The 15,849-nt window shown below is 36.8% G+C and overlaps 1 protein-coding gene across 7 annotated transcripts in view; it reads left to right on the top strand.

The window, feature by feature from the left end:
* The window catches only part of CSPP1 (centrosome and spindle pole associated protein 1), a 131,357-nt gene that overhangs the window by 18,498 nt on the left and 97,010 nt on the right, over positions 1-15,849 (top strand). For 3 of the 7 annotated variants that reach the window (XM_045295794.1, XM_045295689.1, XM_045295639.1), the window contains exons 4-7: positions 6,740-6,843; positions 8,004-8,027; positions 13,612-13,692; positions 15,213-15,311. In XM_045295794.1, the coding sequence (XP_045151729.1) occupies positions 6,740-6,843; positions 8,004-8,027; positions 13,612-13,692; positions 15,213-15,311 (308 nt within the window). The remainder of the gene's footprint in view (positions 1-6,739; positions 6,844-8,003; positions 8,028-13,611; positions 13,693-15,212; positions 15,312-15,849) is intronic. The other 4 variants (XM_045295822.1, XM_030887524.2, XM_030887566.2 and 1 more) reach the window with 2 other exon arrangements.

The raw sequence follows: 15,849 nt of genomic DNA, 5'->3' as shown, positions 1-15,849 counted from the left end.
CTTTGACCCTTGTTTGAATTAATGAGTAGCGTCGTAGCAACCAGTATTATTAGGGTAAGTTAAAAAAGCATTGTTACTAGGGTTTCAATTACTATATGTACAGATTTTTACCCCCAAATCTGCTTTAGTTATTTCTGCATACAACTGCAGACAAGTTATTTCAGTAATGCCCTTGTCTCAGTTTTGTTAGGGGATCTTGGGGGTGAGGGGGCAATCAAAACACTGGCTTCAGAGGGCATCTTTTTGTTTGTAAAGGGGTAATCTTGATAGCTGGTGATCAGGGGCTTATTACGAAGATTGAAAAACCATAACTTCGTAGGTTATAGAAGGTGTCAAATAGTACTTAACTATGTGAAGAAATGATGTGGAAGCAACATTTGACATTCTCCTGATTCCTGATTCAGTAGGGAGGAGAATCCAACTTTACATGAGCTTAAGGACAATTGCCACAAGGCAGAGGTCAGATGCGCCTCCACTTTTCATCCGTCTTTACCTTATTCTGATACCAACTATTCTTCTCCCATCACTCCACCTCTATGCTGGGTTCAATAATCTTGTGGCAATGACTACATAGAACTCACAAACAATAGTCATGATTATGGGGTTTATTAGAGAAAGTAGCAAGTTAGCTCAAGTCAGGATCAGAAAACATTAAGGATATAGCTCTTTTGTCTGTAGTGTTTCTTCTCAGCCATCTTGGCAGGTACAGTTCTTGATCTCTCAGCGATTGTAGCCCTTTGGCCTCTGCCCTAGTCTTGGGCAAGTGTTAAATGATCTTACCAATCAGAGTAAGGGCATTTGACAAAATCCAATACCCCTTCCTGATAAAAATATTGTTTTAAAAAAGGAGTGAAAATCCTGAACATACTTTGGTGCACACATACAACCAACAGCCAACATTAGTCTAAGTGAGAAAGACTGAAAGCATTCCCCTTACAAATAGGAGCCAAATTCTGCGATGCTCACCTTCTTGACATGATCATTGAAGACAAAATGGGTGCATAAGCAAATGTGGTGAATAAAGCTGATGGTGCCTGGCTATTAAAAGATATAGCATCTGGGGTCTTAAAGGATAAACAGGCGGCTGTCTAGCTGAGAAGCAACAAAGCTCACATGGAAGAAGCACACCAGCCTGTATGATCATGAGGTGTTGATGGGATCAGGTATCAGACATCTAAGACCCAGAACAAAATTATACCCAACATGAATGGTGGGTGGGGGTCATAGGCGTGGAGTGGAGACCCAAAGCCCATCTGTAGACAATTGGACATCCCCTCACAGGAGAGTCACAGGAAGAGATGAGTCAGTCAGGGTGCAGTATAGCACTGATGAAACATACAACTTTCCTTTAGTTCTTTAATGCTTCCTACCCCCAACTATCATGACCTCAGTTCTACCTTACACATTGGATTAGGCCAGAACATGCACACTGCTACAGATAAGAGCCAGAAACACGGAATTCAGGATAGATAAACTCATCAAGGCCAACAATGAGAATAGAGATACCAAGAGGATAAGGGGAAGATTTGGGGAGAAAGGGGGAATTGATCACAAAGATTAACATATAACCTCCTCCCAGAGGGATCAACAACAGAAAAGTGGGTGAAGGGTTACAGAGGATGATGTGAGATATGAACATAATAATCTATGACATCATGTATTCATGAGAGTAAGGGAGGGGTAAAATGAGCTGATATTAAGGGCTCAAGTAGAAAAAAATGCTTTGAAAATGATGATGGTGGCAGCATATGTACAAATGTGCTTGACAATGAATGAATGTATGGATTGTGATGGGAGATGTAAGAGCCCCAATAAAGGTATTTAATAAAAACAAATGGGAGCCAAATAAAGATGCCCTTTATCACTGCTTTTATTCAGTATTTTATTGGAATGGAAGTCTGACCCAGATCAATAGCAAAAAAGAAAAATAAAAGAAACCCAAGCTGGAAAAGAAGCGGTAAAAATTATCTCTATTAGAAGAGTATATGATACATATACTATATGTAGAAAATTCCAAAGACTCAGCAAGACAATTCCTAGAATAGAGAAATTTCAGCAAAGTTGAAGGGTACAAGATCAACATACAAAATCAGTTATATTCTTCTACATTAATAAAGAGAACTCTGAAAAGGAAATTAGGAAAACAATACCATTTATAATAACTACTCAAAGTTTAAACAACTTGGAGCAAATCTAACTAGACACAAAGGACCTATACAAAGAAAACTGCTTAAAAAAGACAAAAAAGATCTACATAAATGGAAGAATATACCATGCTCATGAATGGAAAGGTTTAACATTGTGAAAATATTAATACTCCCAAAGTCATCCACAAATAAAATGCAAACTCCATCATCATTCTTTAAAGGGATGGGAAAACTAATCATCAACTTTATACTGAAAGAGACCAGGAATAAGGAAAGCATTAAAGAAGAACAAAGTATGAGCCCTCACACTCCCCAGTCGTACAGACGTTAGACTGCTAAGCTGCCCTGCAAGTGAAAGATGGGCCAGCTCTGCCCCGTCCTACAGAACTGACTCGATGGCAGTGAGTTTGGTTTTTGGAGGGCAGGGAGGGAAAGGAGGCTGAGTCACTAACTAGAGGATAGACGAGGAATATGACGTACAAGGCAGAGGTCAGCACACAGTGATAAAGGCAAAGGAAGGCAATGGGAGGAGTAGAGGACTTTAAAGACAACAAGGTTAAATACTATTAAATACACAATCCCACAATAGGAGTAATAAAGTCCATGAGTGGATACGAGACACACTAGGAACTTCTACTCTGTCCTATCGGGTAGCTTGATGGCAGTTTCCCCCTCATTTTTGGTGTGACACAACCGAGGGAGGACTGAAAGCGGGCTCTTGGTTTCTGCTAGACTTTACCCCACGTGTCTTTTCCCTTCACGTTCTGAATAGAATGACCCCTGTATTGGGGGGTCATTGTATCGGACCACCACGCCACACTTCTCCATCGTTATTTCTGCTTCCTTGTCAGCTCCTTTGCTTGTTCTAGAAATTTATCTTCAGTATCTATAACCCCTTTATGTTCCTATCCACCAGTTTTTGGCTATTATCTCTCATCCTTATATTAATCATGTTAATTACAATGTTAGTTAATAGTATGTTGTCAGCATTTCAAGCTGCCCTGAATTCAATTTACTGAATTTATCTTTTATGTTCTGAATCCATTCTTTTGGAAATCTGTAAGCTAGAGGATTACAAATTGGCACAGTAGTTATGTGTTGAGCTACTAACTGCAAGGTCATCAGTTCAAAACCACCAGCTGCTTTGAAGGAGAAATGAGGCCTTCTACTCCCTCAAAGGATATGGTCTTGGAAACTCACAGGGACAGTTCTGCTTTGTCCTAGAGGGCTGCTGTGAGTTGGACTCAGCTCTATGGCAGTGAGAGTAAGATCAAGAGTTGTTATTCTTGTTATTAGAAATTATGTGGTGTAATTTTAAAAATTCACTGTTTTTCATACTTCAGAAATTTGCTGGAGGAAAAAGTGCAAAGGAAAAAATTACATTGTTGGCGGGGGGCGGAACCCCAACTGTTTGATATGTCAAGTGTATGCCAATAAAATGATTTTTTCCTTAAAAAAAAGAAAAAATTATATTGTTGTCATTTAAAATGATATAAAGGAATTTATATCATTAAAATGATATAAAATGTTATATCAGAATTTGATATAACACAAAAACTATAGTTTAGGCAGAGCTAAAAATTTCAGTTATTGTAAACATTATGGAAAAAATTGATTTTATTAAATTTTTAGTTATATTTTAAAATATGTACATGCTTTCAGCAATTTTAGTCTCATATTTATCTTATTAGAAACTACTTCTTAGCCATTCTTCTACTTTTGTTCACTTTATGCAGCTCAAACGAGTCGTTAGTACTAACATCTTTACATAGCTGAAGTGGAGGATAGTGTTCTCTCCAATTAAACTAATCACTTTCAAAAATAAATTTTAATATTTAAAGACATTATTTTTTATAATTTGATTATTTTTGCGTAATGCCTGGCTCATGGTAATAATGCAAAGAAAAATGAAATGTTTTATAGTAATTTTATAAGCAGTGTTCCTTATGAGTGTGATGTTAAAAGATAAAATAATTAAATTTTTTTTAATCCTTTAATTTTCAACATTTTATTTAACTTACAGCCACTATAGAAACCAAGTATTTTTTATTGTTGTAGTTTTGAAGCATTATGTTAACTGTCTTAGGGGCACTGTTTGTTGTACTTGGTGAAGTGACATCACTTTAAATGACCCTGAAATGACACAAAGGTTTTACTTGACACTAGAACCATCAGAAGGTAGCTGCTGAATAAGTAAGTCTCACCATGTTGCTTAGCTTCTTGAGTCAGTTGAGATGCCATCGTTAATACAGTTTTAAGTAAATAGAATATTTAAATTGCTGCATATAGCTGTTACTTTCATTTCTGTGACCTGTCTCTAATCTCTTTGGTACTAGATGATACACATAAAAACTTAATGTTTCCTGTTAAGTAAACCTTAATCCAATTGCAAATAATTCTGAAGGCATTATATGTTACTATTTGTCTAAAGGGAATTTTACTACAAATATTTCATAGTAAAAAGCAAGTGTTCTTGATAAATACAATCAAACTTAATATGAAAAGCCAGTTGATAAATGAAAATGAATTGCAACTTCATCCCTGTTTTTCCATATAAACTCACCAAGTAGAACTGAAGGGTAGTAGTCAAAGCCACCTCAAATGTATTCCTTGTTGAGAGCTACTGGCTACAGGTTTCGTATGTGGGAAAGCAGAGCTTCTGGAGAGGCATCATCTTTACAGCATTGTTCTCTTCTCTCGGTCATAGTAGAGCATCCATTGTGACGGTCACTACTTCCTGTGCTTCCTCTCTATGTTGTCAGAACACCAGTATTAGAAGTGAAATGCCAAGCAGAGTATATTCTTTTCCCAGTTTCTCTCATTCCTTCTTGCTCAGGCGCCGTTCATCTATATTGGATCATTCACTGATTCTGTGAACAGTTTTTAGCTCTACATAATGTGCTAGGCATTCTCTAGGTAAATAAAAGAAGGGATCTTCATGGGTTTCCTAGTTTCATAAATGAGACTCCATTCTGAATATGAGAATTGAAACCCTCCGGAGTCCTAAATTGTGTAGCTTTGAAATAAGGCTTAGGTTCCTTTGTGAGGAAAGAATACTTTCTCTAGAATTTAAAATTCCAAGTGTATGTGATGCTTTGGATTCTTGTGGAAGAGATGAGAGCATGCGTGAGAGAATCTTCCCAGATCTTCCATTATCGCGGAGTTAAAGAGGCTAGACTTGTCTCTCAGGAGAACGTCCCTGGACTTGTGGTGGGAAGGTGACTCTTGGTGACACCGTTGTTAAGCACTTGGTTGTTGACTGAAGAGTTGGCAGCTTGAACCCACCAGAGGCCCTGGGGGAGGAAGATGTGGCTGTCTGCTGCCACTCCGATTACGACCTTGGAAACCCAAGGTTATAGAGGGTCTGTATGTCAGAATCAACTTGATGGTAAGAGGTTTGGTTTTAGGTTATTATGGTGGGAAGTGAGTATTTTATTTCAGAAAAATCTGTAGACATTCTTTTTTAGACTACTTTGGCTTCCCCCCAAAATATTGAGCGATGTAATAAAGCAATGGTTTGTCACATTCATGATATAGCACCATCACTTAGCTGCATTGTGAGGAATAAAGCCAAAAGCAGAGACATGGAAATTCATAAACTAGTCAGTTATTGTATTGTAGACCTTTTAGCAGGATCTCTATGAAGAAAAATTGTAATTTAGAAATGATAATTTTTTATACTATTGTATTATACAGTAGGACTACTCAAAGGGAGGAGAAGGGCTTCAGAAATGTAAAATAAGTTTTCCTGTGCTTTTTTTTACATAATATTTTACTATTAAAACTCTGGAAAAAATGTAATTTGATTTAACCACTTTATTGAAATATAATTTAAACACTATAAAGCTGGCCCATTTAAAGTGACCATGTCAGTTGTTGGTCGTAAACTGTATTTACAACAGTCATCGTAATCTAGGCTTTTCCTCACCCCAAAATATAATTTAACTTTTGAACTTTATATAAGGAAACACTACTTAAAATCAGTGTTCTCCAAAAATTAACATGCATTTTTATGAAATGAGAATTGGTAATTTAGTTAAATTGAAAGATTTTTGGAAATTTCAATCCAAGCCATTCAATGGTACTGAAACAGTTTATGGCAAAGATAATCTTGTATTCTAAAAGGTCTCTTAAACTAATAGTCTCAGACTGAAAAACACATTAAAATTTGTGTAGGTGTTTGCTTTTGTAGAATTTAAAATAAAAATAAATGAAGATGGTGGCTCAGATTTTTTTCAAATCTAACTTGAAAAGGCAAGATGCAGAGTATTGTAGAATCATTTACTTAAGGGGAGGGAAAAGTAAATATATTTATGTATCTGGCTATCCATAAAATATAATCGGAAGGAAACTTACGAAATGGTAAGATGGATTGTGTCTGGTGAGGAGAAGTAAGTGACAAGGGTCCATGCGTGGTTGAAAGATTATCCACTAAGTGACTATGTTATCTATGGAAGACATTTTAAATAAAGAAATTATTATCCTAATCAGAGTCTCAGAATCAACAATGCTGAGTTGCTTTTGTTCCAGGAAATAGACTGTTCAGATGGGTTGAAATGAACTATATTCCTCAAAAAGTTGTTTTCTTTTAGGAATTGATTATGGGCTAAGCTTACCCCTTGGGGAAGACTATGAACGGAAGAAACATAAACTAAAAGAAGAACTGCGGCAGGATTACAGACGCTATCTTACTCAGGTAATGAGTTCTTACTAAGTTGGGTTTTTGCTGTGCTCTGGAGTTTACCATCCAAATTTATTTCCCTAGGCTTTAGTCATATGCATTTTCATGTTTTCTGTGGTGTTTAGCAAAGGGTTACAACTTTTGGACTTGGAGTATTTCAGTCAAAATTAACATGTATGACCTATATATTAAAAAAAATCATTTTATTGGGGGGCTCTTACAGATCTTAAAACCTTCCATACATCAATTGTATCAAGCATATTTGTAATATGTTGCCATCATCATTTTCTAAACGTGTACTTTCTGTTTGAGCCCTTGGTTATCAGCTCCTCTTTTTTCCCTCCTTCTGTCCCTCCCACCCTCTTGACCCCTTGATAAATTATAGATTATTCTTGTTTCCATATCTTACACCGACCACTGTCTCCCTTCACCCATGTTTCTGTTGTTCATCTCCTTGGGGGGGGGGATTATGCATGGATCACCGCAGTTGACCCCCCCTCCCCCCTTTCTCCCTATCCTCCTGGTATCACTACTCCCAGCATGACCTATTTTTCACACGGTGTAAGTGACATTGCTAGAGATAATTGGTACTGTGAACTGATACCTTGGAATAGCACAGATTTCTCAACCTTTGGAATAGGACAGTAGGTTCAAATTCCAGTTGATATTGTAAATTCTGATTTTTCATATATTCTGTAAAGTTATCATGGTATAAAGGAACCCAGTTATGATTCATTGTTCTTCCACCCATGACCCCCCAAACTGGATTAAATGGACACAGGGAGTTGTAGTTGCTAATTCTTTCGCTATGACCTAAGCTTATAAAATTTCATTGTCTATAACATAGTTATTTAATTATCAAAGTGTATCTCCTTAATCATTTAATCTTTTTCTTAGCAGAATTCTTGTTTTGAGTATATGCTGTTAATTAAATAATACGTAAATTAAAGATTTATTATAACTTTAAGAATGCAATTTGATTTTTAATTTATAAAATTATTGTAAGCTATCCCGATGTTTCCAGCAATCCTAAGATATGCTTTAGATTTTCACTTCTTTATGGTTGTACACACGTATACTTGATCTCTTATTTTTTCTGATTTGTACATGGGAGAAGGCACTTTGATTGAATACATTGTATCAATGGTTTGCTTTTTTTCCCCTCTTGAATTTAGGGTATCACACAAGCAAAAAGAAAGGTAGGGTTGCCTGCGAAATGTTGTCCTTCAGTTATGTTTTAGATTTACTGGCTTGTGAGTTTTTGCATTTACGAGAGTGCTACTCATAAATCAGTTAGTTTCATTTGTGATTTTGAGATTTTTTTTGATGGTACCATTTCCTGTTCTTGCTTCTAGCAAGATGATAGTCCATACATTATGGCTTTTTTTCTTTAAATACAATAAATCATCCTTTTTGATTTTGCTTTGCATTTGTTTTTTTGTGGCTTTCTTATGCATTTTCTAAATATTTTGCAAGTAGTATAAATCTACTTGTTTTCAGCATGCTATTTTTTCTTCAAATTATGCTAATTACATTAAAATTAGTAGAATAATAGAATATCTTGAATATATTCTATGTGTGTTGCCAGCATTTGGATTATTTGATCATTTTGCACTTAACCCTGTGTAATATATTTATAACTATATTTGAGAACAAAAGATAAGCAGTTTTATAAGTTTTACCAAACTGTCTAAAAATAAATTCCCACATCCATCATCTAACCAATATCTTTTAAAATACTTGTGAGTATGAATCAGATAGTGATCTGACTTTATAGGGTCTAGAATCTAGATATAGAGATAAGATTCAGACCATTTAGAAAGTGATAATTACAAAAAGTCAAATGATCAGCAGGGTGTCATCCTGAGGAATACTTTTTGCAAAGCATTACTGGAGGAATAGGATTTGCATATTCTAAGGGGAGGGGCAAGGTGAGGAGGCTTTTCAGATGGGGAACTAGACGGATGAAGGACTTGGAGACGGGCTTGAGCACGTGTGGATGAGGCGTGTTTGAGTTATTGGACTGACTAGTTGCCGTAGAATTCTTTTGTGGAGTATTAAAAAATAAACCTTTCACAGATGGTCCAATAAGCAACATCATGATAAACGGAGAAAATACAAAGTTGTCAAGATTTAATTTTACTTGGATCCACAATAAAGTCTCATAAAGTAGCGATCAGGAAATCAAATAACATATGACACTGGGCAAATGTACTGCAAAAGGCCAACCCCACTCTCTATAATCTGAAATTTATTTTAAAAACTTTTTTTAATTTAATAAACTATTACTGTGATGTGAATGAAAGTTGAGAAAGCTACCTGGTCTTTTTTGATTCAGTGATTCATACACATATTGTGCTGTGGCTCCGATCATGGTCCTCACAGTCTTAACAGCACTCTCCCTCTGTCTTCCTGCATTTGCCATTCCCAGGCAACCTTCTTTCCTAGCCCTTCCTGCCTTCTGAGCTGTATCTGCAGGGAAAATGCTGCCCAAATGTGGATCTCTAGTGGGTAATTGTTCAAGAGATGGGACACTGCTGTTGACTCGAAAGGCCTCTCTGTTGTTTGGCAGAAAGTTGAGCCACAGCAGAGAGTTCAATTCCTTTCCTGAAGAGTGACCAAAGCTCAGAGTCTTGGGGAATTCCACCTGTCTTGCTAGACCAGAGACCCTGCTCTTGCAAAAGACCTCCTTAAAAAAGTGTTAAAAAGCAAAAAAGGCCACCGGTTGGACAATAATGTTTCTGAACCAAGCCCTGGTATTTTAAGGAGCCCTATCTTCATATGAAAGCTGGACCATAGAAAAGGAAGACCGAAGAAGAGTTGATGCCTTTAAATTGTGGTGTTGCTCAAGAATATCGAGTGTGCCATGGGCTGGTAGAAGAATGAACAGATCTTCTCAGAACATGTATGGCCAGAAGATTGCTTCTTAGAAGTGAGGATTGTGAGTCATTGTCTGACATACTTTGGACTTATTATCAGGAGGGACCAGTATCTGGAGAAGGACATCATGCTTGGTGCAGTAAAGGGTCAACGAAAAAGAAGACTCTCAATTAGATGGATTGCAACAATGGCCTCAAACATAGCAGCAGCTGTAGAGATGGTGCAGGATGTGGTGACATTTTGTTCTGTTGTATATACGGTCACTATTGTAATCAACTCAGCACCTAACATCTACAACAAAATTTAGCTTAGATGTCCTCATCTCTGGTGAAATTCTTAATCTGACTCTATCAATTTAGGTTAAGTGCTTGCCCTACCTTCCCTCATTTAATAGCATCCTGGGCTTACCACTTATCATTTGGTCTCATTACTACTACTAAATTATTTGTTTAGTTGACTTACCTTCTTACTAGTCTGGACAGGAGTGTAGTCGGCACTTGGTAAAAATTAGTTGATCTAATGACTGTCCTTTTAGATGTATTTGTAACTCGAAGTCCCTTTTCATTCCTTCTGAATGCTGGTAGGAGCCATAGGATAAAGGGCTTTCTTGAAAGAGAAAAGAGGTCAAGGGCCTCTTTTAAAATTCAGGGGAACGTGAAAGAGTATTTTTGGTCTTGGATTATCAAGAATGTAGTAGCAGTCAAGTAACTAAGAAACACCAGAGATATTACAATACAATGAATGATGGGGAAAATGTGTATCTTGAAATTTTTTCTGACTTCTCAAAACTTGGTCAATTTTTAAAAATTAAAAAAAAAAATATCCTACTTCCTTATTTTTCTTATGCATTAATCTTCATCAAAATTGTTTAAGTCTGTTTTTAGAGTAGTAGGGAAAGAAACTTTAGTATATTGGGAAGGAGACAATCTCAGGCTGACTGCTGAGAAGGTGAGAGAAGAAAAGCTCAAGGAAAAAGAAAAGGGTGTAAGGAAATGATTATAACGGCCTCCTGGACCTCCGGAATCTTGTGGTTTTCGGGCCTTGTTTCTTCTGCAGTGCTTTATGTTTTCCAGACGTATGGATTTAGTGGATATTTAAATTTTACAAAATGCTGATCTTTTAATTTTGCCAAGAAGGACTGTTAAAACAAACACCATCTGTCTTCTCTTGGGTTTTTAAGAGTAAATGACATGTGACCACCGTAAAACACAGGAAAGATAGGAGACTCTTAGTCTCAGACATAAGAAGGGCTTTTAAATTGAATAATTAAATATATGTCTCCGGCCCAGGCCTCTTTCCTGAATTTCAGGCTTTTCTGCTTGTCTGCATTTGCTTTCAGCCTTCACTTGGTCATCTAATATGTATCTTTCGTTGGACATGTCCAGGGGGAACTCCTGATTTTCATACTTCTCAGTCCCACGGGCCCCTAGAAATCTGCACTACCTGTAGGCTCTTGTTTAAAAACTTTTTTGGTAACAGCATTGTTACCTCTTAAACTATATTCCTGTTCATTATGTTTATTGTTTATTGCCAGTAGCCGCCCCCACCCCCCACCCCCCGCTTGAATAAAATCTTTATGAGGCTCTGTTTTCTTCACTGATGTGTTCCAAGTATATTGAATGATTGGGGCATATGGCAGGTACTAAAAAAATGTTTATTGATGAGAGAATGGCAAAATTTCAGCTATAAAAAATCGCTATGTTATCCTTGTTATTTATTTATCTTTTCACTGCATGACACATTTCACATATCATCTTGGGACTTGTGTTGGTGGTGGCAGAATTTCCAATGAAGGAGTGAAGATGTTGTATCTGATTTCACAGGGTTGGAAAGCTCCACACATTTAGAGTGCTGCAGTATGAGTAGGTTTGTAGTGTACTTCACGTACTTAGGAGGACATATCTATTTCTACAACTGAATTGTCAGTCTCTTGGATATAGGGGACATCTCTTGTCTCCTTGCCACCTAAAAGAGTACCTTGAAAATATTGATGGTAAATAAGTGCGTTGGGGCAAACATTCCCACCTTCCATGTGGGGTTTGACACTTGCCCTAAGCACCACAAGTGCCGTCACCACCTGTCAGCGGACACTTGTGTGTTGCTAACATGCTGACTTGTGTGTTGCTTAATTTCTAGACTAAGACTAGGAACAAAGGCCAGGGTTCTACAAATGAAAAGTCAGCTAGTGATGCTTTGTGCATCCCAACATTCAGATACGTGTGTCTGGTGGTTTCCATGAGCTGAACATTGACTTGACTGCATTTAACTTGTTTGTTAATGAATAAATAGAGACACGGATGGAGCTCTAGACAGTTTAACAAAACATTGATTGATTTAATTTTCATTTAATAATCTAGTAATGTAGATGAGCGTACCCTTGATTGTCAGATGGAGAAACTCAGGTAGAGAAGTGAAATAATTTATGCTAGATTGTAGTAGCACTAGAAAGTTGGGGTATGTGTTTGATTTTTTTACTAATGGCTTAGGTTAGCGCTATAGCATAGGTTCCTAAAATTATTTGGCCTGCCGCCCCTTTTCAGGAAAACAACAACAACAACAACAACATACTTAGCGCCCCCTGGCAATTAAACATTTTGTGCTTTTAGCCACAGTCCAGGATAAAGTCTAGGCATCTGCTGTTGCAGTCCTCCCTGGATCGTCCAGTGTTCTCCATGGGGTTGTATTGCCCACTTTGGGAAACATTGCTCTGTAGTATTCACACGAGATTTTGTTTCCTATCCTTCTTGACCCTTCTTACAGGTTTGATAGGTGGGCCAGAGAAAGTTGTATTAGAGAATTTAAATGGTTTATACAAATGATGAGTTTCCTTTTTGACTTCTATATTAATGCTGTGCCTACTGTACTATGTACTTAAATATCTAATGAACAAGGATGGAGAGATATGTAGAGATAAACATTCACAGTTTTAGATCTTTTGGCATTTGAGTATATATCTACTCATAGTTGCAGAAAAAAGGAAAAAATATTGTAGCATACAAAAGATTATTTGTAAGAAAGTTTTTTGTGTTAAGAAGAAAAGAATGGTATAAGGGCACTCATAATGAAATAGATATATATGCACTTAGAAGAGGAATGTAAGTTAAGAAACAAATTTTTTTTAAACCCATGCATTTGATCATCTCGAACCAATAGATATTGATGTATTGCCAATGAAATTGAAGGCGTGGTTCTTCCCTTTGGGGCATTGTTGATTGGAATACAATAGTTTATTTGCAGGGTCTTGAACTGATTGGAACTAGTTCAGTCATGGCTGAGAAGTGAAATTAGAACAGACTTGGATTTTAAAGATTCAGGTAAAGAGGTGCTATACCTAGACTAGGAAAAAGTATGGGTTGAAACTCGGGAATGGGAGACTCAGAGGAGCCTAGTGAGCCCTTTCAGGAGCCTGAAGTGGGAGAGTGGATTCTGCCAGGAGCGTGGCGAGCAGCGCACTTTCCAGGCAGCACAATTAGCTGCTCTCTTTTAGTGTGCCACCATTACTTCCAGCTCCTCCAGTCAGGGGATTCGGTTGCTATGCAACACACAGGCTGCCCTTGTTTTTTAAGGAGGGAAATCCAGTTTCTAGCAGGTTGATGACCTCTACTTTTTCTAGTTCTGGATAGCTTTCCGATGCACTCATGTTTTACAAATTTGGTTCCATTCCAGTTTTGCTTTCTTGGTCATGACTGAACTGGGAAGAACTGGTTCAAAGCTCTCCTTTTTTTCCTAATCACTTTTGGTGTGGTCTCTATGGGTTAGTGGTTTCTGTCTTCATCTCCACCCCACTCTTTTGCTCTGCATAAGGTAGTAATTTAGAATATGTAATGTAAAGAGACACGTTTATGAAATACATTTTATGAAGGCAATTAGGTAATACCTTCTTTTTAATGTGTACATATACAGAAAAATATTCTGTCTACGGGTGAAACAGATCCATCTACTCTGGGAGTTTCTCTTCCTATTGGTGAGAGGTTATCTGCCAAGGTAGGTGGATAGGAGTTATGTGGGTGGCAGTTTTCTGCGGCATCCAGCTCATAAGGGAAGCTACTTCTGATTAAAATATAAGCAGAAGATAACTTCATTTCCTTATACTTGTGTATATGTCTTTAAAAAAAATTTCTGTGGCTTCTAGTTGTACTTTTAAAAAAAGTAATTGAACATTACATTTGTAACCAGGCCATATGATAAATGTATTTAGTAAGTTGACTCCTTCACTGTCTCCTGCTGTGCTTTACTGAGTATTCAGAATGAGCTGTCTTTCAGCATTGGTTTCTGAGCAATGACATTGATGCTGTGACACAGTGATCAGTGAGCTGGGTAGATGTGAACGTATACTGAGTTTTTAATGGAGGGTGAGGGTGGGATTTTGGAGTATGTGTTTCTATCCATCCACACTACATGTAACATGCCCTCTGGAGGTGGTTGCAGTAAAGCACTGTGTACCTCTTGTAGTGATCCAATGCCAAGAAAAATAAGAGATTATAAAGTAGTATGTAAGATGGTTAATACGTTTCAAAAGACAAAATTGTTTGATACTTTTTTAGATTGTGTTCTTTTGAACTTCTTATTTCAGTAGAACATTTCCATCATACTGTTTTAGTGTCTGATAATTTACCCCTTTCCTGCTTTAAACTCTAAAGAGAAGACTTTTTTTAACATTGAGAAGGACATGATAAGCAGCAAGCCTGAAATCTGTTTTTGCCTTTTCAGTAACAGGGTGGGAAATTGAGGCCAGGCTTTGCCTCTAAGGAAGAAAGAAAGCCATAGGGTTAAATTTCCTAGTAAATAGACATGCTTATGACAAGCCGCCTTGCAAACATATTCATTCATTGTATTTGCTAGTAGGAGATATCTCTCTATGGAATACTATTTGCAGGATGATATCCTTGGTTGATCTAAGATTATTTATGGTAAACAAATCTAAAATCCATGCACTTATGTGGCATTCCTGTTGCCACTGAGTCGATTATATCACACGGTGCTCCTATGAGGACAGGGTATAACTGCTCCATAGTGTTTCTGAGACTGTAAACCTTTATGAGTGCAGATAGCCTTATTTTCCTCACTTGGAGTGGCTGGTGGATTTGAACTGCCATCCTTGCAGTTAGCAGTCCAACGCTTAACCCACCACACCACTAGGGCTCCTTTAAGTCGTGGCTTCTAGGAACATACCGTCTAGCTCTCGGAGTATAAATGGAGACATTGCACAACCAAAGTAGCTCCCTTCTCTTAGAGACCTCAAGTGTTAATCTGGACCAAAGTGTGTTGTACTGTACGACTGTGTTCTAATATGGCAAGAAAGGACCTGAGCATCTATCTGCATTGGTGCTCTCAGACCTCTTTCTGCCTTTCCTGTGCCTTATTTTGTCCATGAGATTACAGTAAAGCTTGATAACTAGGTAGGGTCTCTGAACTGTGTGAGTTTTATTTCACATTCTGATTTGACTATAATGCTCTTTTAATGTAAATTGAAAGTAATACTGCCTTTTGCTTTCTATTTTAAGGAAAGATTGAAACTCGAACGTAACAAAGAATACAATCAGTTTCTCAGGGATAAGGAAGAATCCAGTGAAAAGTTCAGACAAGTAGAAAAGAGTACTGAGGTAGGTTTACCCTTGAAGTAAAAGTTTTAATGCCATAAACTTAACAGCTTATACTTATTTGTAATGCTTTTGTATATTTTAGATGTTTATTTACATAAATATAACAATTAAATTAAATCAGACAAAGTACATTTAAATATTTAAAAATATTTTCCCCATTTTATATTGAAGAGTTTATTATGTTTTTAACTATAGCTTTTTGGGGAGATTAATTTCAGAGATTTGATGATATTAAATAAGTGGTTTTGTTAATGGACAACTTCTAGCTATACTTTATTTCCCCATTCAAGGGTTATTAATGTTACTTGGACTAAAAATTTTTCTGTATTCAGGATCCTTTTTGCTGATAAAGAATTTGATTTGAAATATTTTGAAGCAGTATACAACTATCAAAATGTTTATTTTGGGATAAGAATTTGCATTTATTTTATTCTGTTTTTTATAGCTACTTAGACAAAGTAGCTATTTTATATTTTATATTTACTAAGTTTTATTGAATAATGAAATTTCCCTTGGAAATTTTTCTAAAGATAAAAAT

This window comes from Echinops telfairi, unplaced genomic scaffold (genome assembly GCF_000313985.2).
Source record: "Echinops telfairi isolate 266 unplaced genomic scaffold, ASM31398v2 ScPeMD7_1;HRSCAF=3_0, whole genome shotgun sequence".
NCBI lineage: Eukaryota > Metazoa > Chordata > Mammalia > Afrosoricida > Tenrecidae > Echinops > Echinops telfairi.
This window is presented reverse-complemented; position numbering and strand designations above follow the sequence as displayed.